Consider the following 23,785-nt stretch of genomic DNA (forward strand, 5'->3'; position numbering starts at 1 on the left):
CCACCATTCCTCTAGTCTATTTTCTGTCATCGATAAAGTGATATGGAAGGTGTCATCAACAATGCTATCACTTGCTCACTACTAACATGCTCCTTTTGGCTTCCACCAGAGCTACCTGGCTCTAAACCACACTATGATTTTGGTTCAAACATAAACAGCTAAATTGCAGAGTGACTGATCTTGGCATCAAGGTAGCATTTGCCTGAGAGTGTTTTCTCAAGAGGTCAAGTGAAATTAAACACAATGGGAATTGGAGAAAACTGGATGGAGCCATATCTGGCATAAAGGGAAATGAGCTTGATTGTTGCAGGTCAATCATCTCAACCCTAGCACATCACAGGAGGAGTGCTTCACAGTGGTGTCCTAAGCCCAAACATCTTCAGTTGATTCAATGATCTTACTTTGTTCAGAAGGTTAGAAATTAGGAAATGTTTACTGATGATTGCATCCTGTTCAGCAATGACTCCTCAGATGTTGAAGCAGTCCATGGCCATATGCAACAAGACCTGGCCAATGACAGGGCTTGGGCTGATAAGTGGCAAATAACATTTCCATGACATAAATTGAATAAGAGAATCTAAGGAGCTTTCCTTGAAATTCAGTGGCATCACCATCACTGAAGCACCCACTATAAATATCCTGGGCATTACCATTAACCATAAACTGAACTGAGTTAGCCATATAACACAGTGGCTACAAGAAGAGGTCAGAGGCTAGGAATACTGCACTGAATAACTCACTTGCTCATTGCCAACGCCTCTCCACCATTTAAAAGGCACAAATAAGGGATGTAATGTAATACTTCCTGCTCACCTGCATGAATTTATCACTAACAACACTTATGAAGGTTGACACTATCCAGGCCAAAGTAGCTCACTTAATTGGTACCTTGACAAACCCTACTCCCTTGCCGCAAACCCAGAATTATTCAATTAAGATTTGAACGCCGGCGTTAGGGTCACTGAGAATATTTGAAGAAACTGGGTAAAAGGGTCTTCCTAATCAATAATCACCCTGCAATCCTGAGATTCGGGGAATTCCAAAAACGTTAGAGTAACTGCAGACACAAGCATATTTGACAAGGAGCATAAGGTATATGTGTGACTGGCAGATTAATGTTGACTTTCCTGCTCCTCAGATGCTATCTGACCAGCTGTGCTTTTCCAGCTCCGCTTTTCCAGCTCCACAACTATCGACTCTGGAGTCCAGCATCTGCAGTCCTTACTGTCTCTCTATATAATCTCTTTCTGAAAGTAGGATGACTCCGTAGCTTTCTAAGTCCACAAGCTGAACTGTTCCTGCATTGTTGTACAGATCCAAATTCCAGCTGTGTCTTTTCAATGAGGTACACATTGAGGGGATGTCTTTTCATTACTGAGTTAAACACAAGTTCAGTTTCACATCAGGGGAGCAGCAAGTGTGTTACCAAATATCCATCACAGGGAGCAGATGGAAGAAATCAGGAGGTATATAGATGTACAAACAAGGGGAAAGTGAGGACTGCAGATGCTGGAGATTAGATTCGAGAGTGTGGTGCTGGAAAAGCACAGCAGGTCAGGCAGCATCAGAGGAGCGAGTCGACGTTTCAGGCATAAACCCTTCATCAGGAATTGGGAGGAGTAGGCCAAGGAGTCTGAAAGATAAATGGGAGGGGGCTGGGGTGGGTGGGGGGGGGAAGGTAGCTGGGAATGCAATAGGTAAATGCAGGTGGAAGGTGATGGTGATAGGGCAGAGTGGAGGGTGGAATGGATAGGTGGGAAAGAAGTTGGACAAGTAGGACAGTTCAAGAGGGCGGTGCCGAGTTGGAAGTTTGGATCTGAAATAATGAGAAAACTAGTGAAATCAACATTGATGCTGTGTGGTTGGAGAGTCCCAAGGTGGAAGATAAGGTGTTCTTCCTCCCGGTGTCAGGTGGCTAGAGATTGGTGGTGGAGGTGGCCTAGGATTTGCATGTCCTTGGTGAAGAAGGAGAGGGAGTTTAAGTGGTCGGCTTCAGGGTGGTAGGGTTGTTTAGTGCGTGTATCCCAAAGATGTTCCCTGAAATGTTTCACGAGTTGGCATCCTGACTCACCAATGTAGAGGAGACCACATCCAGAGCAACAGAGGCAGTAGATGAGGTGTTTGGAGATGCAGGAAAATCTCTGCTGGATATGGATAGATCCTTTGGGGCCTTGGATAGAGGTGAGGGGGGAGGTATGTTTTACACCTCTTGTGGTGGCAAGGTGCAGAGGATGGAGGGTGGGTTGGCGGGAGGTGTGGACCTAAAGAGGGAGTTGCGGAGGGAATGCTGATAGGGTTGAGAAGGGAAATATATTTCTGGTGGTGGGGTCTGACTGTAGGTGGTGGAAATGGCAGAGGATAATGCGTTGTATCCAGAAGTTAGTGGGGTGGAAAGGGTGGGGTTCAAGGACAGAGGTGCAGGAAATAGAGGAAATGCGCTGGAGGGCATTGTTGACCACGTGAGGGAGGAAATTGTGGTCCTTGAAGTAGGAGGCCATCTGGGATGTTCTGGAGTGGACCTGGTGCTCCTGGGAGCAGATGCAGTAGAGGCGGAGTAATTGGGAGTAAGGGATAACATTTTTAAGGGGGGGGGGGGAGGAGAAGGTGGGAGGAAGCGTAGTCCAGATAGCTGTGGGAGTCAGTGAGTCTGAAGTAGATGTCTGCGTTGAGTTGGTTGCTGGAAATGGAGAAGTCCAGGAAGGGGAAGGAGATGTCTGAGATGGTTCACTTGAACTTGATATCAGGGTGGAAGGTATTCATGAATTTGATGAACAGTTCAACCTCCTCATGGGAGCACGAGGTGGTGCTGATACAGTCATTCATGTAGTGGAGGAAAAGAGGAATGTTGCTGGTGTAACTGCGGAAGATGGACTGTTCCATGTACCCAAAGAGGCAGGCACAGCTGAAGCCCATGCAAGTGTCCATGGCTACCACTTTGGTCTGATGGAAGTGGGAGATTCAAAGGACCAGTTCAGCCAATTGAATGTGTATGTTGGAGGAAGGGAAGGGTACTAGTTGAGTTGGGGAGTGGTGTGGGGGGGGGGGTGCGCAGGGAGAGGATGAAATGGAGAGCTTGGAGGCCTTCGTCATGGCGGATATACAAACAAGGTCTAATATTGAGAATTAGTCAGTCGGTATAAGGCATTAATTGACAGGAAGCACAGGTTCAAGCAAGCCCCACCTGCTCCAGAGGTGTGTAATAACATCTCTGAACATATTGATCAGATAAATATCTAAGTCAATTAATTAAGTGAGGACAAAAAGGCATTCTGGCCTAAAAGTTAAAGTCAATGCCTTTACAGATTTGGAAAGATCAGAGAGAACAGCCTCCAGCTTCTCTAAGTGCACATGTGGAACCTCCGACGAAGTGTATTAAATGTAGTTGCCAATGTCATGAAACACAGCTTTTGTTATTTGGTGTAGCAAAATAACTTCTAATAACAATGATCCAAGATTTGCAGTTGCCAATCTGATAGCATTCCTGGTCATTACTATGAAAAACTGAGAACAATTTTTAGTGCCTGTACATTTTTGTATCTAATGATAGACATCTGGAAGTTGCTGATCGTAGCACCCTATTCCTCAATAGTGCTTTTATGCAGTCTTTGCATACAGTCAAGAGAGTAATTTCATATGTATTTCACGTTTTGACAGCAGTCTCACTGTAAAAAAAACATTGACAATGTTTGACTTGTGCATTGAGGTATAACTGAGTTTCTTAATAGTCTGTTAATTACAATTGAACCTCTCTGAATAATTGCATTTAAAATTTTTGGCTGCCATTCCTTAATAATATTTAAAGGTTCAATGTTTTTAAAATAATAAACATACTTTTTTCAAAATTTTTGATATTCCCATTTTTACCTGATTCTTATATAAATGTCCCAATCTTTTCTACTTCATGATTTTTAACTTCCTAGTTTATGGTCAGTGAGAATTCTTCAGTTTAGTTGGATTTTGATAACTTGATGGCTTCACTATTGCTCTATGACACAGCTCTCTTACAGATGGTGCCAGGTTAAAGTTATGGTGGGATTGGGATAGTGTAAAACCCAAAGTTTTGTGAGTGCTTCTCCCCCCAAGCTTAATGAAGAGCACTATTCCTCCACCACTGCTTGCAAAATTTCAGCCAAGACCTTGGCTCGACCAACTGGAATTGCCAGCTGACGTGCTACTCACCTTGTGATGGGAGGGTCAAAATTGAACAGAAATAGATCCCCATGAACATGGCCCATTATCAATCTGATGCCAAACTTTATAATAGTGCCCCCAGCTCTCCCCATTTTGTCTCTTTTTAGATAGTCCTTATCTGCTTGTTCACAAATACTGAAATAAATACTTTTCTAAACAACCAGTGTATAGAATGTCTCAATTAAAAAAAAATGTACTGAGCATTCCAGTGATTCAAACATTAAAAATCTCCAGTCACTAAGATTCAGGATTACATCGTTGATGTGGATTCTCTCTCAAGGTTGCACTTTAGTTAATTAAAACACACTAATTAAAATACTAACAGTAACATCATAGGGTGGTGAAAGATATCCGTTGGCTAAACACTTACTCCTCACAACACTGGTTCCTTATTAGAGTGCAGTTCAAAGTCCAGAATTGATTTCATCCTAACCTGATAATCCTTGCTGTGCTCAAACAAGTTACATTTTCTCAATGGTAATCATGATTATGGGAACAGAAAGCTCACACAAAGCTTCCATTGTTCACTGTGGAGTGACTATTAGGCAGCAAGATAAAAATCCCCAGTCTGTGGCTCTGATAATCACTGGAAATCGTGACCCAATACATGTTTGCATTCAGTATTTTTGTTGGGCAGATTGAACAGCTCATTTGGGACCAGGACCCAGTGAGTGGAAACTGGATATCATGAATGGTGAAAGGGCATCAGCTGCCACTCATTTCATAGTGTTCCAGCAGAATGAGCATTCATTGGTTGGTAACTCATTGCTTAAAACAAACAAACACAAACTCAAAGCTTTATGACTTGCAGCCAACAGGATTAGGATATAAAAAAAACCAAACTTCAAAAAGGAACACCAATTTACATAGCATGAAAAGAGGTTGCTGGTTCATTGGAGTATGGTTGGCATAGATCCACTAACTGTCAACCTTAGCTGATTGATTGGGGCATTGAGAATTACCATAACCCTTTCCCAATGAAAACAGTGCAAGATACACAAAGCTCCTTTTGCCTACACTGAACTGGGCCCTGTTTGTGAATACACATAGCTTCTGGCAAATTAAATGCATTTAGAGCTCAACTGGTAATTTTAAATTGATTTCTGATGTAATTTTTAGCTCAGTCTGGATTGCTGTCCAATAGCAGAATCATATCTCTTGCTGGACACTATATTGCAAGTATGGACTGGTAATGCATGGCTGAAACACTGCCTGTTACAGGCGGTCAAAGGAATACATTGTTTGACATGGTATTTGTGCATCAAATCAAGTGTTACTACCACTTCTTGCCACTGGTTCAGACACATTTTGCAGCACACAATGTTGGCAGTTTTCAGCAGAGGTTCTTTCCCCAGACTCTGAGACCTGTCAATTTATTTAGTCTGCATGCTCAGTGCACACTCCAGCATCATTGCGACTTTGCATCAATTCCATGAATGCTGTGTTCTCAAGGCAGCTCCTGAACTCCTGATCAGCTCTGATGCCTCATCCTGAGTGGTTTCCTTGGCAGTTCTTGTCAGTGGTCTTTGCTATTGCCTTCCACCCTTGGAGACAGGAAGTAGGGTCCCAAGTCGACCTTCACTGGGATGGGAATAGAGAATGTTCCTGTAGTCATTCTGAACTATACGCTAGCCACCTGAGCTAACCAAGCCCCTATTGTAACTATAAAGACAGCCTATTTCTTTACTTAATGTTTCTATCCTCTCCCTAGGTTCTGAACCTTTTCGAATGCCATTTTGCCTATTCAGAAGGGTCAAGACCCGCAAGATTAAATCATCTGTTGAAGCCACAGGTGTATATGGATCTGCTTATCTCTCAGCATTTCCTTCCTCACTTAAAAATCACCCTCTACGAGTTAGGAAGCCTGACCAGTGTTAATGGATGCAATGAAGCTCTTTTAGATGGAAAGTCATTGAACATTCTCCAACTTGACTAATGTTCCTCTAAGTACCATATATGTACCAGCAAACTGGCAGCTCCAGATTCCATTAACATTACTATTCGGCCATTTACTGGGAATGGGACAAATCCATCCATTCTTTGACTCTCCATTTCAATCCCTCTTCCCACCTACCTTTCGGAGATTCACTGCACTGCACCTCTTCCTGAAATGACTCTTGCCTTTTGGGACATTGTATGGCGCATCACTCTGCTCTTCTGCAATGAGTACATACTTTTAATGCCAGTCAGGGGTGATATCAGCTCCAGAGAGTTTGGTGGAAGAACTGAATATCCCAGATTTTCAGTTTGGAGGGGTTTAGCTTACCAAGAGCCAAATTTGTTTAGGCATTGAATTTGTCCCTTGAGGAAACAGCTTCCTGTAATGATGCTCTAATTTTTCTACGTCTATTGTCTCCAAATGGACAGAGTGGCCATCAATGCACATGGAAAAAAGTGGGTAAGTGGGTTTGAGCTACAGCTCAGCTGTCATCTCAGTAAATTATGAAATAGATCACAGGACTGGATGGAATTCCAGTTACTGCATTCCCACTGCCCTTTGGGGTGGAGTTTTACTGCTTTATGACATCATTTTTCCACAGGTAAATGGTTTTACAAAGAAAACCAGGGATTTGAGGCAGACAGTTAGATACCTTACCTTTCAGAAGTGCATTCGTAATGCATACATCAGACTGGGTCACAAAACACAGCATCGTTCACAGAGTGCGCTGGAAATGATCCCCTATTGGACACTGTATTTAAGAAGCAAGATCAGATAATCTTATGCACACACACTATTAGGCAACTTAAAGCCTAAGAACATGAGAGATAGGGACGTTAGTCATGTGAAGCATGAAGTTTGAAACAAAATTTGAAGTACAAATGACAGAGAGGCCAGCATTCTCTGAAAGGAACATTTTCCAGCTAAACTTCGGGTGAAGCCCTTTCAGTACTTGAGGATTATGGTCATTTAAGATTATGGGAAAACACATTCTGAAAAGCTAATTTAGTCGCAGTGATTTTACTGTTCCTTCTGGAGACAGAGCTAAAGAATTTTTTTGTAATAATCTGCTTATTGTAGAAGGAGAGCCAGAGTTTCACTTTGGGTCTCTTTAAATTATTTCAGATCCAAAAAAAAAACAAAAAAAGAAATCACGAGGTTTTCTTTGGTGTATAGTCTTTAAATAAAGATGGTGTTGGAATATTCCAGTGAATTCACTGTTCACAATCATTGACACAGTCTCGTTTTTGTAGAAACACAGAAGTTTTGATACACAATGAGTCTGATAGCTGAACGGCACTCAGATGTGTACCCTTGCTCAATCAGTGCTGGATATCAGAAACCACCGTCTGTCACGTTATCTACTGGGTTACCATCCGTGTCAAACTTGACTGTGTAATTACGTCACAAGTTATTGAGTATGCACAGCTAATGATTCACAGAGAGGAGTTTTAATCTGGAGTGCCAGTGTTCCTCTTGCTTTAATGCTGGTGCTGTCGTTGTCTCAGTACGGTCCGAATATTTCCTTCTATTGTGGGCGGAAAGATTCAGATCTGTGGTGATGGGACCATGAGGAGCCCAGTTGGCTTCATCTTGTTGATGCCTCCATCCAAGATGCAGACTCGCGGGTAACCCAGCTTCACTAAGTGAGCTGTGAACTGAAGAAGAAAGACAGAGCTATTAGTTACAGAAACATCCTAAGTGGCATTGCCTCACTGATTAAAGTACAGATAGATTACTGCAAGGATAACTGGGTGAAGGATGTCTGATAGCTGCTTCGTTCAATTTCTTTGGGGAAGAAGGTCTTCAGTCCTATATGTGACTCCAGTCACAACCTAACTTGGTTGACTCTCAACTTCCCTCTGAAGTACCTTAGCAAGCCGTTTAGTAGTATGGATGGACAATGCCAACAATGCCCATGTACCAGAATAAATGAAAACAAAACTCTGCCCTTTCCTTTGGATCTCTCTTCACCAAATGCACAGGGTCTTTGTGGAATGAAAACCAAACAGAGGTCTATCATTAATCTTGTAATATAGAAACTGTTAAAGTGGGAGTTGGTAAAACTCCCATCACCAATAAGGAGCTTCCCGCCCATTTATTTCTATTCTGGAGCAGGATGGAGTTGGGTGGATGATGAGGCCAGAAATCCCACCTCTATTTACCTGAACAGCAGTCTTTTTGTAACCATGACTGTTAAGCTCTTAACTTTTTACCACCAATATTTTTCCTCCACCCCCATCCCTCTCAACAATCCCACAACCAACGGCCCTTTACATTTCCCCATTTAGCTTCAAAAACCCCAGCAATGTGTCCTCTATACCCACTTTTCAAGTATCCACTATACAGTGAGATAGCAAGCCATTAGTAAGTCTGGAATATTGCTGAAAATTTTCTGAAACTGATACAAATTACAAAGACACTATAAAAATCTCATCTGTACAAGAACTGTTTCTCTTATAACCATTTTACAGCTGTTAATTATTCCTTATGTCCTTTAACCATTCTTGGAATTCTGCCAAGCATTCAAAATGGGGTTACTGAAAACTGCACCAACAAAGTAAAGTAAGCAGATGGTCAGACATTGGTTTAACCTGATGATTGTGCTTGTAGCTATATTATATGCAGTTTTGCTGTAACAACCCTAAAGTGAAATTTATCTTTTTATTTTGAGAATCATTTAACTCTTAACTCACATTTAATTTATCTTGGTTCTGATTCATTTTAAAATAGAAGCTAGAAAAAGTGGAATTTCAGTAATTTCTCCAGTTGGTGGTCATTCAGTAGATTTAGTTATTTTGATTTGATTTGAAATATTGGAATTTTTTTGTTTTGCATGCAATACAGGCCAGGTCAGACCATTCAAAATGCATTAGGGTAATAGAACAGAATGAAGAATACAACATTATGGCTTCAGAGAAGGTGCACAAAAGAGCTAGATCAACTTTAAATTAAAAATGTGAGGGCCGTTCAGAAGTCCAGTAACAGTGGGGAAGAAGCTGTTGTTGAGTCTATTTGTACACTTTTTCAAACTTTTATATCTTCTCCCCCATTACTTCCCCCCCATAGAGATCATATAAGTTTACTGTGGCGATGTTGGCTGAAGGATACTTGTTGGACAGAACACCAGAAGAATTCTGCTATTCTCTGAATGTTGCCTTGAGATATTCCTTTTAATGGAGAAAGTGAGGACTGCAGATGTTGGAGATCAGAGCTGGAAATGTGTTGCTGGAAAAGCGCAGCAGGTCAGGCAGCATCCAAGGAACAGGAGAATCGACGTTTTGGGCATGCCCGAAACGTTGATTCTCCTGTTCCTTGGATGCTGCCTGACCTGCTGCGCTTTTCCAGCAACACATTTTCAGCATATTCCTTTTAATGGCAAGGAAGCAGAATCTTGGTTTAATGAACCATCTTACCAGCACATCTACCCTGGTGGTGATCTCAGGAGCTGGTAACAGTCCTGACCCCTGTTTTCCATCCCTGTTCCAATGTGAAGATCCAGCCCTGAAGTTTATTAATCTGTAAAGCAGCGGCCCAAGAATTGGCTGAAAGCATAATTTTTAATTGGTCCTAGGAAACTATGAGATGCAGAACTGTCAGTGTTGAGTCTGGTTTATTTCAGAAATACATGCCCAAACTTTAACTAAATAGTATTGTTAGCAGGTTGACAGGTTCTATAAACTATCACTGGAGTAGACTGCAAATAATCATTACATGCCAGAAAAACTGGGTCACTTAAAGCACTGTTAAAGCATTCATCATCCATTTGCTGTTCCCTTCCTTCATAATACAGTGACTTAACCACTCACCAAGATCACTTCCTTCAGTGAGGACAATGCATTGTTTCCCAAAGGATTAAGATTTATTTCTACTTTCAGAAATCATTGGCAATTATTAGCAAATGCCAAAACACTACATTTGACTGCATTTTAACTGCATTAAGGACTGTTTCCTCTAGCAAACAGAAGATGCAACAAAGATTTTGATGAAAGATCTTCATGATTAAGACTAGGTTCTATAGGCTAGGTATCCTTTGATACAGGATTATGCCTCACCCAGAAGTGGAACTTCATGCTCGAGGTACGACACAGATTTCTTTAAAGGGAAGTTCTTCTTTTACTTCTGAGCAAGTCCGAAACCAGGGATGAAAGTGCAGTACAGTCATCAATTAATCCCATTAGGGACTTGGGAACAATGACTACACTGAGACTGGAGAGAATATGGAACTCACTATCAACTGCAGTGGTTGAGGCAAATGATATAGATTCATTTAAGCAGAAGCTAGATAAGTGCATCTGAGAGAAAGGAATAGAAGGACTTATTAATAGGCTTAAATAAAATAGGTGGAGATAGAACTCAAACACTGACATGGACCAATCTAGTTCTGCAGAAGAGTCATATTAACTCTCATATTATTGAAACATTAACTCTCTCTCTCTCTTCATCGATGCTGCCAGAGTTTCTTCACCACTTTCTGTGCTTACTTCTGGCATGGACCAGTTATGTTGAAAGGCTTTTCTAAAATCAGATGCTTAAAAATAAGATGATGGAGAAGCAAAAATTAAAATTGGGTTGCAAAGTAATTTTAAGGTGCACATCTGGAATTGTATCAGTCAGATAATTCTCACCTACTTCTCACCAGACAAGTTTTGTCTGGGTTATCACTGAGTAACAATCTTATTTTTGTCTTCCTTATATGTTGTTGTGAGTGCTATTTTCTAAAACCTCCTTTGCTACAGGATAATGCCTCACCAGAAGTGAACCTCATGCTCGAGGTATGACACAGATTTCTTTAAAGGGAAGTTCTTCTTTTAGCTCCCCTTCACTAACCAGCTCTCGCCACAGTGCCTGGCACTATCCCATATCTTTCACACCGCCCCCCCCCTTCACTAACCAGCTCTCACCACAGTGCCTGGCACTATCCCATATCCTTCACACCCCCCCCCCCTTCACTAACCAGCTCTCGCCACAGTGCCTGGCACTATCCCACATCCTTCACACACACCCCCCCCCCTTCACTAACCAGCTCTCGCCACAGTGCCTGGCACTATCCCACATCCTTCACACACACCCCCCCCCCCCCTTCACTAACCAGCTCTCGCCACAGTGCCTGGCGCTATCCCATATCTTTCACACTCCCCCCTTCACTAACCAGCTCTTGCCACAGTGCCTGGCGCTATCCCATATCTTTCACACCCCCCCCCCCCCCCCCCCCTTCACTAACCAGCTCTCGCCACAGTGCCTGCACACACCAGCACTGCCATGTTCAGCACCCAATCTGACACTGACTTAACATCCGCTGAGAATGGGAAGCACCTGGATTTCATGACCCACTCAAGACTGTCGCAGCCAGATACAAACAATGGTCAGCTGCCAAATACTTCACACCTTACTTTATACAACAACTGGACCAGATTAAGAGGCGAAGCATTAACAAGTAGAGATTGATATTTTCCAAGTATCGATGGCTCTAGAAGAAGGGGACACAGGAGATGAAAAGCAAGCTGTTTAGAAAGGAACATACATTTCTTTTTCAAAACCTATGCTGACATTAAACAGGCTGACAATTTCCTTAAAGTGTAGCTAAACTGGACTGCAAATAACCATTACAGACAATTTAAACTGAAGACACTACACATTGGATGATGCATGCTCATATATTCTCTCCTCAGCCATTGATTAAGCTTAATGCCTCCAGCACCAACATCATTTACAGTCCCTGCTCCTCGGATGCTGCCTGACTGGCTGTGCTTTTCCAGCACCACACTCTTCGACTCTGATCCCCAGCATCTGCAGTCCTCACTTCCTCCTAGAGCTATAGCCCACCAAGCATAATTTCTCAGTTCTATATTTGAGCATTTCTGGTGCTATCAACAAAACTGAAGCACAGGGCTTTTCTGCAATTTCGCTGTATCAAGCAGTTTAAGCAGATAGCAACTGAAGCAGAGATCGTTGGGCTAATTTCCCCAGAGCTGCTTCCGATACACGTTCAAAATTTAGAAGAGGTCATAAAGGTGTTCACACAGAATGGGAATAAAAGGATAAAATAATAGAACATGGACAAATTATCAGAATTCCAGAGGGGAGGCATGAGTGGATGCCTTTGTCATGGAGGCCACATTTGACTGAATGCGACATCAAGGAGCTCTAGTAAAACTAGAGTCAACAGGAATAGGGGAGAAATCTTGCTGCTGGCTTGAACCAGGCCTGCTACATAGGAGGATGATTATAATTACTGGAGGTAGTCATCCAGCTTCAGGTTATCACTGCAGGAGTTCCTCAGGGTAGTGCCTTAGGTCCAACCATCTTCACATGCTTCAATTATCTTCCTTCCATATTAAGGAGGAGGGATCTCATTGGTGGCTGCACAATATTCAGCACCACCTGTGACTCTTCATATACTGAAACAGACTAAATCCAAATGCAGCAAGTCCTGGACAATATCCAGACACAGGCTGACAATTCACTAGTGATATTTATGTACATAATCTCTGTGCAACGATAATCTCTAGCAAGACAAAATCTCACCATTGTCCCTTGACATTCAATGGCATGACTATCACTTAGTCATAGAGTCATAGAGATGTACAGCATGGAAAGAGACCCTTCGGTCCAACCCGTCCATGCCAAACAGATAACCCAACCCAAACTAATCCCACCTGCCAGCACTTGGCCCATATCCCTCCAAACCCTTCCTATTCATATACCCATTCAATTGCCTCTTAAATGTTGCAATTGTACTAGCCGCCACCACATCCTCTGGCAGCTCATTCCATACACATACCACCCTCTGCGTGAAAATGTTGCCTCTTAGGTCTCTTTTATATCATTCCTCTCTCACCCTAAACCTATGCCTTCTAGTTCTGGACTCCCAGACCCCGGGGAAAAGACTTTTTGCCTATTTATCCTATCCATGCCCCTCATAATTTTGTAAACCTCTATAAGGTCACCCCTCAGCCTCCAACGCTCCAGGGAAAACAGCCCCAGCCTGTTCAGCCTCTCCCTGTAGCTCAGATCCTCCAACCCTGGCAACATCCTTGTAAATTTTTTCTGAACCTTTTCAAGTTTTACAACATCTTTCTGATAGGAAGGAGACCAGAATTGCATGCAATATTCCAACAATGGCCTAACCAATGTCCTTCACAGCCACAGGATTTGGAGGGATATGGGCCGGGTGCTGGCAGGTGGGACTAGATTGGGTTGGGATATCTGGTCGGTATGGACGGGTTGAATCAAAGGGTCTGTTTCCATGCTGTCCATCTCTCTGACTCTATAACTTGTTCTCCATTCAGAAGGTGAGACGAGGAATAATAAAGGCAGATAAATCAACTACTGAAAATATGGTGCAGTAGACAAGATTTCAGATTTTGGATCATTGGGATCTCTTCTGGTGCAAGACCTGTTCAAAAGGGATGGACTTCACCTGAACTGGAAGGGGATCAACATCCTGGTGGGGAGATTTGCTACTGATGAGCCTTTAAACTAACAGGCGCAGGGGGCATCCTAAGTAGCAGTGAGAATCAGAAAGACAGATGAGGGTGGTTCTGAATTAAAAAGAGCAAGTTAATTAGGAAAGGGGGCCAAGAGTAAATCAGAGAATGAGGTAACGCTGATGAATTAAACTGCATTTATTTCAATGCAGGGGGTCTTAGAGGCAAGGCTGATGCACTCGGGGCATGCATGGGAACATGGACGTGGACATCAAAGCTATTACAGAAACTTGGCTGAGGGACGGGCAGCACTGGCAGTTCAATGTTTCAGGGTTTAGATGATAATAGGAAGGATAGAAAGACAGGCAAGGGAGGAGGGAATGACGTTTTTAATTAAGGAAAACATTACCTGCATTAGAAAGGATACTTCTGAGGGACTGTCCAGTGAATCTACAGGAGTGGAACTCAGAAACAAGAAGGGGGTGATCACCCTAATGGGATATCCCACCCCCCATAGTTAGAGGGAAATTGAGGAACAAATATGCACAGAGATCTCAGATATATGTAGGAATAATAGTAGGCGGGGGGGGGGGGTGGTGGATTTAACTTTCCAAATATAAACTGGGACTGCCATAGTGTTAAGGGCTTGGATTGCGAGGAATTTGTTAAATGTGTTCAAGAAATTTTTTTCTAATCAATATGTACATGGCCCTACTGTAGGACTAGCAGATTTGACATTCTTCTGGGAAATAAGGCACAGCAAGTGACTGAAATGTTAGTGAGGGAGCACTTTGGGACCAGAATCACAGAATCCCTCAGTGTGGAAGCAGGCCATTCGGCCCAACAAGTCCACACCGACTGCTCAAACAACTGGGTAATTTAGCATGACCAATCCACCTAACCTGCACATCTTTGGACTGTGGGAGGAAACTAGGGTACCCGAAGGAAACTCGCACAGACACGGGGAGAACGTGCAAACTCAACACAGACAATTGGCTCGAGGCTGGAACTGAACCCGGGTCCTGGCACTGTATTGCATCAGTGTTAACCACTGAGCCACTGTGCCAACCAGTGATCATAATTCTACTAGTTATGGGAAAAAGATAGGCCTGTATAAAAGGTCTGAATTGGAGTAAGGCAGAGTTTGATAGTGTGAGGCCTGAACTTTCAAGAGTTGGTTGGACTAGTCTGTTCACAGATAGAGGGATGATGAGCAAGTGGGAGGCTGTCAAAATGAGATAACGAGAGTTCAGCGGCATTATGCTCTTGCTCGAGACTTGCTCATAATTCAGCTAAAATAGATTGAATATCAACTCGTTTATCCTTTGAATACGCCATTGGTAAGAGTGGGAGAATTTCCTGGTTGTCCATGATAATGGAAAGAAACTGGATCTTGACCATCCCTATTCCTAGCTCCACATTACAACAAGAATTTTGGCTGACTGGCCGCTTGGCTCAATTGGTCTGACAGATGACATGAATCAGATTGGTGCCACCTGCGCGGGGTTTGGTTCCCATTCTGGTTGGAGTGGATTGGAGCTCTGTCTTTGTCTCGGTGGAGGAGGCTGGCCACTGTTGACGGCAGAGATCTCAAGGAGGAGGAAGACAACGACATGGTATTCACTAAGCTTTACATATGTTGTGAACTTTCAAGAGTGAGGATTTTAGAATCTTAATCAGAGTAGCTGCTGGCACACTGCACTTGTATTTTTCTTAAATCATAATAATGCTTTGTGAGGCTTCCCTTAACTGCTTATACACAAAGGCCATCTGACAGCATAATAGACTAAACATTAGTCACAGAAGCCTCTTGGACCTGTGCACTGCACTAACCACAAATCCATGGAAGCTTAAAGCACAAAAGGAAGCCATCTTTGCATGAGCAAGCCAGCTATACACCAGAGCAATCAAAAATTAATTCCATTGCCCAGCTTTTTCTCAACTTGTACCTTTCACTGCTTCAGAACATGAAAGCTCCAAGCAGACTCAAACCTTAGAAATGTATCATATTGCTCATTACTTGCGGCTAATTAATTCTTTCACACACTGTCATGTTGGATTTATATCCATTGCATTTAATTACAAATTTCACTCACTTTTGTTGACAGAATATTTTTCTACTATTCAAGATGAAAGCTATTTTTTGCCAGAGATACAGAAGACCATAAGACATAGGAGTGGAAGTAAGGCCATTCGGCCCATCGAGTCCACTCCGCCATTCAATCATGGCTGATGCGCATTTCAGTTCCACTTACCAGCGTTCTCCCCGTAGCCCTTAATTCCTCTAGACAACAAGAATCTATCAATCTCGGCCTTGAAGACATTTAGCGTCCCGGCTTCCACTGCACTCCGTGGCAATGAATTCCACAGGCCCACCACTCTCTGGCTGAAGAAATGTCTGAGCATTTCTGTTCTGAAATGACCCCCTCTAATTCTAAGGCTGTGTACACGGGTCCTAGTCTCCTCGTCTAACGGAAACAATTTCCTAGCATCCACCTTTTCCAAGCCATGTATTATTTTGTACGTCTCTATTAAGTCTCCCCTTAATCTTCTAAACTCCAACGAATACAATCCCAGTATCCTCAGCCGTTCCTCATATGCTAGACCTGTCATTCCAGGGATCATCCGTGTGAATCTCCGCTGGACACGTTCCAGTGCCAGTATGTCCTTCCTGAGGTGTGGGGACCAAAACTGGACACAGTACTCCAAATGGGGCCTAACCAGAGCTTTATAAAGTCTTAGTAGTACATCTCTGCTTTTATATTCCAACCCTCTTGAGATAAGAGACAACATTGCATTCGCTTTCTTAATCACAGACTCAACCTGCATGTTTACCTTTAGAGAATCCTTGACTAGCACTCCCAGATCCCTTTGTGCTTTGGCTTTATTAATTTTCTCACCATTTAGAAAGTAGTCCATGCTTTTATTCTTTTTGCCAAAGTGCAAGACCTCGCACTTGCTCACATTGAATTCCATCAGCCATTTCCTGGACCACTCTCCCAACCTGTCTAGATCCTTCTGTAGCCTCCCCACTTCCTCAGTACTACCTGCCTGTCCACCTAACTTCGTATCATCGGCAAACTTCGCTAGAATGCCCCCAGTTCCCTCATCCAAATCATTAATATATAATGCGAACAGCTGTGGCCCCAGCACCGAACCCTGCGGGACACCGCTCGTCACCGGCTGCCATTCTGAAAAAGAACCTTTTATCCCAACTCTCTGCCTTCTGTTAGACAGCCAATCCTCAATCCATCCCAGCAGCTCACCTCGAACACCATGGGCCCTCACCTTGCTCAGCAGCCTCCCGTGTGGCACCTTATCAAAGGCCTTTTGAAAGTCTAGATAGACCACATCCACTGGGTTTCCCTGGTCTAACCTACTTGTTACCTCTTCAAAAAATTCCAACAGGTTTGTCAGGCATGACCTCCCTTTACTAAATCCATGTTGACTTGTTCTAATCAGACTCTGCTCTTCCAAGAAGGTAGCGGAATAGATGGTGACACCTTGCAAAATGTCCAGATTACAGAGGAGGAAGTGCTGGATGTCTTGGAACGCATAAAGGTGGATAAATCCCCAGGACCTGATCAGGTGTACCCTAGAACCCTGTGGGAAGCTAGAAAAGTGATTGCTGGGCCTCTTGCTGAGATATTTGTTTCATCGATAGGCACAAGTGAGGTGCTGGAAGACTGGAGATTGGCAAACGTGGTGCCACTGTTTAAGAAGGGCGGTAAAGACAAGCCAGTGAACTATAGACCTGTGAGCCTGACCTCGGTGGTGTGCAAGGTGTTGGAGGGAATCCTGAGGGACAGGATGTACATGTATTTGGAAAGGCAAGGACTGATTCGGGATAGTCAACATGGCTTTGTGTGGGGGAAATAATGTCTCACAAACTTGATTGAGTCTTTGGAGAAGTAACAAAGATGATTGATGAGGGCAGAGCAGAGGATGTGATCTATATGGACTTCAGTAAGGCTTTCGACAGGTTCCCCATGGGAAACTGGTTAGCAAGGTTAGATCTCACAGAATAAAGGGAGAACTAGCCACTTGGATACAGAACTGGCTCAGAGGTAGAAGACAGAGTGTGGTGGTGGAGGGCCGTTTTTCAGACTGGAGGCCTGTGACCAGTGGAGTGCCACAAGGATCGGTGCTGGGTCCTCTACTTTTTGTCATTTACATAAATGACTTGGATGTGAGCATAAGAGGTACAGTTAGTAAGTTTGCAGATGACACCAAAATTGGAGGTGTGGTGGACAGCGAAGAAGGTTACCTCAGATTACAACAGGATCTTGATCAGAAGGGCCAATGGGCTAAGTAGGAGGAGATGGAGTTTAATTCAGATAAATGCGAGGTGCTGCATTTTGGGAAAGCAAATCTAAGCAAGACTTATACACTTAACGGTAAGGTCCTAGTGGGCGGCACGGTGGCACAGTGGTTAGCACTGCTGCCTCACAGCACCAGAGACCCAGGTTCAATTCCCGCCTCAGGCGACTGACTGTGTCGAGTTTGCACATTCTCCCCGTGTCTGTGTGGGTTTCCTTCGGGTGCTCCGGTTTCCTCCCACAGTCCAAAGATGTGCAGGTCAGGTGAATTGGCCATGCTAAATTGCCCGTAGTGTTAGGTAAGGGGTAAATGTAGGGGTATGGGTGGGTTGTGCTTCGGCGGGTCGGTGTGGACTTGTTGGGCCGAAGGGCCTGTTTCCACACTAAGTCCTAGAGAGTGTTGCTGAACAAAGAGATCTTGGAGTCCAGGTTCATAGTTCCTTGAAAATGGAGTTGCAGATAGAAGAAGGGGTTTGGTATGCTTGCCTTTATTGATCAGAGTATTGAGTACAGGAGTTGGGAGGTCATGTTGTGGCTGTACAGGACATTGGTTAGGCCACTGTTGGACCCCATGTTTTTACAACAATAGATGATAGTCTCAGTGCTGGTAAATGTGAAAGTATCTTTGAATTCTTAACACTTTATTTCTTTCATTGTGATTAAATTTCACCAATTCCCTGGTGGGATTTGAACCTATGCCTCCCAAGACATTAGCATGGATCTCTGGATTATTATCCCAGAGCTAGAATGATATCTCCCCAGCTAGCAATTTATCAAATCAGTTTCAAAATGCCTTTTTGCTTTGATTGGTAATATATCATGGTGATACGTGGCTTGTGGATACCAACAGTACGAGCCCAAGAAGGGTTGGTTGGAGGCAGGTGGTTATGAGATGAAACATCCAAGACAACATTATTTACTCGGGATCATTCCAGCAATGATGGAGGTAACTTTCATCCTAACAGCCAACGCTAGATTTAAGCTCAGTTCTCAGAAGGGAAAGGACTGTGATCTAAACCATACACCATCCTGACTTGGAAGTATACGACTGTTCCTTCATAGTCACTGGGTCAAGATCTAGGAACTCCATAAGAGCACTGTGGGTGCCCTTACACTCCAAGGACCGAGATGCGGTCTGAGAAGGCAGCTCATCACCACATTCTACAGGGCAATTCGAGGTGGGAAGTAAATGCTGGCCTAATCAATGTTACCCATATCATAAGAAAGCACAGAAAGGAAGATGACTGTTCTCTCTTGAATAATTGGTAAGCAGATCTTGTAAGGGCACGTAAAATGCCTGGGGTTGGAAAATTACTGGTGGAAGAAAAATTGATGCAGGCAACTACCAAGGAAGATAAAGGGTTGAATTTTCCACTAGTGATCTAATTGGGTCTGTGGCTCATGCAACAAGAGCCAAGAGTGACTACAATATTATGATTGTAAAGCTAAAAGTGAGCACAATATCATAGTTGTAGAGCCAACACCGACTACAATACAACAACAATTGTATAATATTCTAGACAAAATATTTACTAATAGGCACTTGACCACAATATACATGAGATGAAAACACAGGTCTAAAATACATTGCACAGAAGGTAGACCAGCTACAGTTTGAGCAGTGTACAATAATTGTCACAGAAAGCATAAGAGAACCTACATTTATATGGTGACTTTGATATCCAATCCTCAATAATCTATTATAGTCATTTTCCTTTATGTTAATACTATAGTAGTTCTAAACGACACTTAATTAAATAAAACCTGCATTTATGAAGCACTTTTCCCATCTTGCTTCACAGCCAATGAAATGTAGCAAGGCTGTTCTGTCAGCAAATCCAGCTAACTGGACACAGCAGCTTGTTATAAGCAGCAATGAGGTGTAGGAGCATAAAAATTGCTAAAGAGAGACACAAAATCAAAGCTTTTTATCTTGCAATCAATTAAAACACAAGGAAACCAATATAGGAATGAAACAATAATTCGTACGGCAGGGTAGAGGGTGCTAAGCAGTTGGATTATGGTATGTCCAAGAAGGAAAAAAGCTTCTGGTTCATGTCACTTTTTAGCAAAGTTTATGCCCTGTATTACCAAGCATTTGCTTATATCTGACTATAGAGTTTGGTTTTGCTGATCTTGGTTGAGGAGTAAGTATTGGTCAGGCATCATTACAACGGCCTATGCTACTCCATGAGTACTGAAACATCTAACGAAGTAGGCCGGTGGATTTCTGTTCATTAAGGATGACAAGTGCTGTCTCTCTGAGTACTGCACAAGACTGGTAACTCAGGTAATGCGGTCAACTTCTGGCATGGAACTTAAGCCCACACACCTGTCAATCAGAGCCAAAGGTGATACCAACTGAGCCATGGCTAAACAGCGAGAGGCAAACTGCAGTTGCTCCATCTTCTGTGAAATGCAAGTTTAGAAGCTGAGAACTTCATTGTATAAGAAAAGTTATGATTCAAGGAGCAAATTTGAGTTTGAAAAAGAGAAACAGATTCAAAGTAGGTTTGTGATGACTGTCATTCCTGTTCTTTCTTTTCACACTCAACTACCAGTTCAGACTAGTTTGTGGATGGCTAATTATCGCAGGTTTTGTTGAAAAGTTGTTCACCAGTGATATGACTGATGGTTTCATTTATTCCTACTGAATAAGGAACAGCAGATTTGCACAATCCATCTTTCCCTCAATACATCAGATCAGCCATTGAGTGAACCCTCTCCATTGTCTAATGACAGTGTCACAGGACCCCATAGCATTACTGTATACCATTCCATTCCACGAAGCTTGTGGATCTTTTTGTTAAAACTCCTACATGAACTTTAGCAGCTAGTGTCAACACAGGAACTCCAAACAGAGTCGTTTCCGGTTAATTGCATTGTTTAATTCTAAATGTGGGCTGTTGTTAAAAAAAATTATACTCTTTTGATTGTTAAAAGAATGAAAATAATTTACACACTTTCATGTCTTGCTGTTGAACATTTGCGTGACTTAAGCAAGTGTATTTTTTTTTACCAGTTCTTCAGCTAATAATTATCTTTCACAATTGAATCTCAAAATCACCTTGGAGCAGCAAATTACTGCAGATTGCTGGAATCTGTATTGAAAACAAAAAATGCCGTGGGTCAGGCAGCGCCTGTGGAGAGGGAGCGAGCTAATGTTGCGAGTCTAGATGATTCTTCATCAGGTCTGCCATTTAGACTCGTAACATTAGCTTGCTCTCTCTCTCTGTGGACGCTGCCTGACCTGTTGTGACTTCTAGCAATTTTTGTCGTTGCTAAAAATCACCTTATTGTACTTCACATAAATTTAAGACAATTAACTCTAACATGTTCACAGAGCAGGTTACTGCCATCTTACCTTCTAATGTCTTTCATTGTCCAAAGTTAATGGGGTTAAAGGACCTACAACACTTCAGGCTGGTTTCACTGACACCTTTCACAGAATCTTGCAAGTTGAGGATAATTTGAAAATATTGGTGTGTTCAGGCCTTAATCCTCTCTCAAGCATTCACCCAAGAGGGAATTTCAAGTTCCATTGGATTCTTTGCTGATACTTGTACTCTAAGGAGGCTCAGAGTTTTAATTAAACTAATCTTCTCCACTGTCAGTCTGATGGTACATCCAATTTGCGCTTGTGTCTCCTGAGATCATTAATAAACTGCCTGAATATGCCTTGAATTTCAAGGCTGATATGTGTTCTGCGTCAAATACAAACAACAGACACAGAAATATAAAAACGTAATACTCTACTTAAAATCATAAGGTTGCTTTCTCATGAGAGAGAGATTGGGGGAGTGGGAGAGAGAAAAGAGAGAGAGAAGGGGAAAAAACAGAGAAAGAGAAGGGGAGAGAGAGAGAGAGAGAAAAAAAAAGAGAGAGAGAGAGAGGTGGGGGAAGAGAGAGAGGGAGAGGAAGAGAAGGAGAAAGAAAGAGAGAAAGGGAAAGAGAGAGAGAAGGGATGAGAGAGAGAGAGGGAGAGGGGGTGGCTACTGGTGGAGGCTTAATCCAGGGGTTACCATGCAACAGGTGAGAGGAGGGGTTGAGAAGGACAGTACTTCAAGGGAACCCCAGTCAGTGCAGGAATTGAACCCACACTGTTGGCATCACACTGCATTGCAAACCAGCCATCCAGCCTATGGAGCTAACTAACTATAATAAGGAGGCAATGGTTCTAGTCAAGTGTGTGCCTCAGACCTTCCCTGAAAACTAATATTGAATGAACAACAACTCAGAAACAAGTTCCATTTATATAATGCTGTTAAATGTTAAAAATCACACAACACCAGATTATAGGCCAACAGGTTTCGGAGCGCTGCTCCTTCATCAGGTGGTTGTCAAGAGTTGCGCTCTGAAAGCTACTGTGCTTCCAATTAAACCTGTTGGACTATAACCTGATGTTGTGTGATTTTTAACTTTGTACACCCCAGTTCAACACCGGCATCTCCAAATCATGACTGTTAAATGTTATAAGTCATTGCAAAATGCCCCACTGAGGACTATCAAAAAATTTTAACACCATGTCACATATGATGATACTGGGGACTATGGGGTTGTATGGAGTTATTGAACTTGCCATACAGGTTGGGTGGTAAGAAATTACTTGCCCTCTAGTCTCTGTTTAAAAGTCCCCTTTGAGGCACGATTCAGGCTCCAGATCTCCAACTGTCACCCACATCCAAAATAATTAACCAATGCTGTGGTGTGATGACATTTAATAGACCATTTTATACATCAATAAAGTCCAATGAGCTGCAACTAGCTCAGCGGCTAACATATCGGGAACTCATCATTAAAGAGCAACCAACACAACAGACATTACTGTCAACTCATGGTATGCAGTTGATACAAGACATAGTAGCTTAAACAGGTTAAAAATGCTCCAGGTTTGAAATGACAATCCTAAGTTGTAATACAATATGTACTGACATTGACCTTTCTACTAAATCATAATCTTGCTGGCCCTCAGGTGTGCAATAATAGCCTCAAAACCTAGGTGCAACATACTGGGTCATTCCTGTAATTTTAGGGTCAATAGTTTCCATTAAAATCCTGAACTGCAGTCAAATCTTTTACAATTATGTTTTTCATCTGTTCCCTTTTGGGACTAGCGATAAGCAGAGTGTAATCTCATAGCTCACCCGTTGCAGTCAGATAAAAAGCCCCTAATGTAGGACATATTTGAGGCTGTGCCTGAAAATCAGCTTTCAATATCTCGCTTACAACTCTATAAAACTTCCCGCTCAAATGGCCAACAATGTCATCTGCTCAACATCAAAGACAAAAGTCCTAAATGTACTACAGATGTGAAAAGGGGGCTACTGCACAAAGTACTGAGTAGAGAAATGAAGTCTGAAACTCTGAACACAGCACACTTTTCAATGATGAAGGGTCTTCATCCAGGGAAGATCTATGAAACACACTTTCCAAACATTTCACAGAGAAATTTCATTTCATTTCACATAGTATCAAGTAGGTTTTAAGTGACAGAGGATTGAACAAATCTAAAACTTACCACAAATTAAAAAGGATGGAACCACTTCCTTTGTAAGCACAGTGGGTGCACGGGAATAATTACAGCAGCATGTAGGGTTCTTGTATTTAACATTCTCTTGCGTTCAAAGTGAACATTTATTTACCCAGAGGATGCTGACAGAGAGGAATAATTTAATTTGGATCAATTATCTTCTAGTGAAAGAATACTCTCAGCACAATAATTATTCTGGAAAAGCTGCTGACTGTACCCAAAACAGGCATCTTTCTCTGAAGACTTGAATCTAAAATGATGGAGAGAGAAATTTCGTGCTGCAAACATTAACACAATTCCAATAGTTAGACTTTGAATGGAGGCATTTATACATTTTTCAAGGTCACAAACGAGCTCTGAAAGACCTGCAATTTTA

At 42.6% G+C, this 23,785-nt stretch overlaps 1 protein-coding gene across 3 annotated transcripts in view; it reads right to left on the bottom strand.

Annotated features, from left to right (window-relative positions):
• Positions 1–6,854: 6,854 nt before the first annotated feature.
• The window catches only part of tbck (TBC1 domain containing kinase), a 195,960-nt gene continuing 179,029 nt past the window's right edge, over positions 6,855–23,785 (bottom strand). For 2 of the 3 annotated variants that reach the window (XM_072583894.1, XM_072583895.1), the window contains exon 26: positions 6,858–7,788. In XM_072583894.1, the coding sequence (XP_072439995.1) occupies positions 7,678–7,788 (111 nt within the window). In that variant the 3' untranslated portion in view covers positions 6,858–7,677. Of the gene's footprint in view, positions 7,789–23,785 lie in introns of all 3 variants that reach the window. The other variant, XM_072583896.1, reaches the window with a different exon arrangement.

The sequence above is a fragment of the Chiloscyllium punctatum genome, chromosome 14 (genome assembly GCF_047496795.1).
Source record: "Chiloscyllium punctatum isolate Juve2018m chromosome 14, sChiPun1.3, whole genome shotgun sequence".
Classification (NCBI taxonomy): Eukaryota; Metazoa; Chordata; class Chondrichthyes; order Orectolobiformes; family Hemiscylliidae; genus Chiloscyllium; species Chiloscyllium punctatum.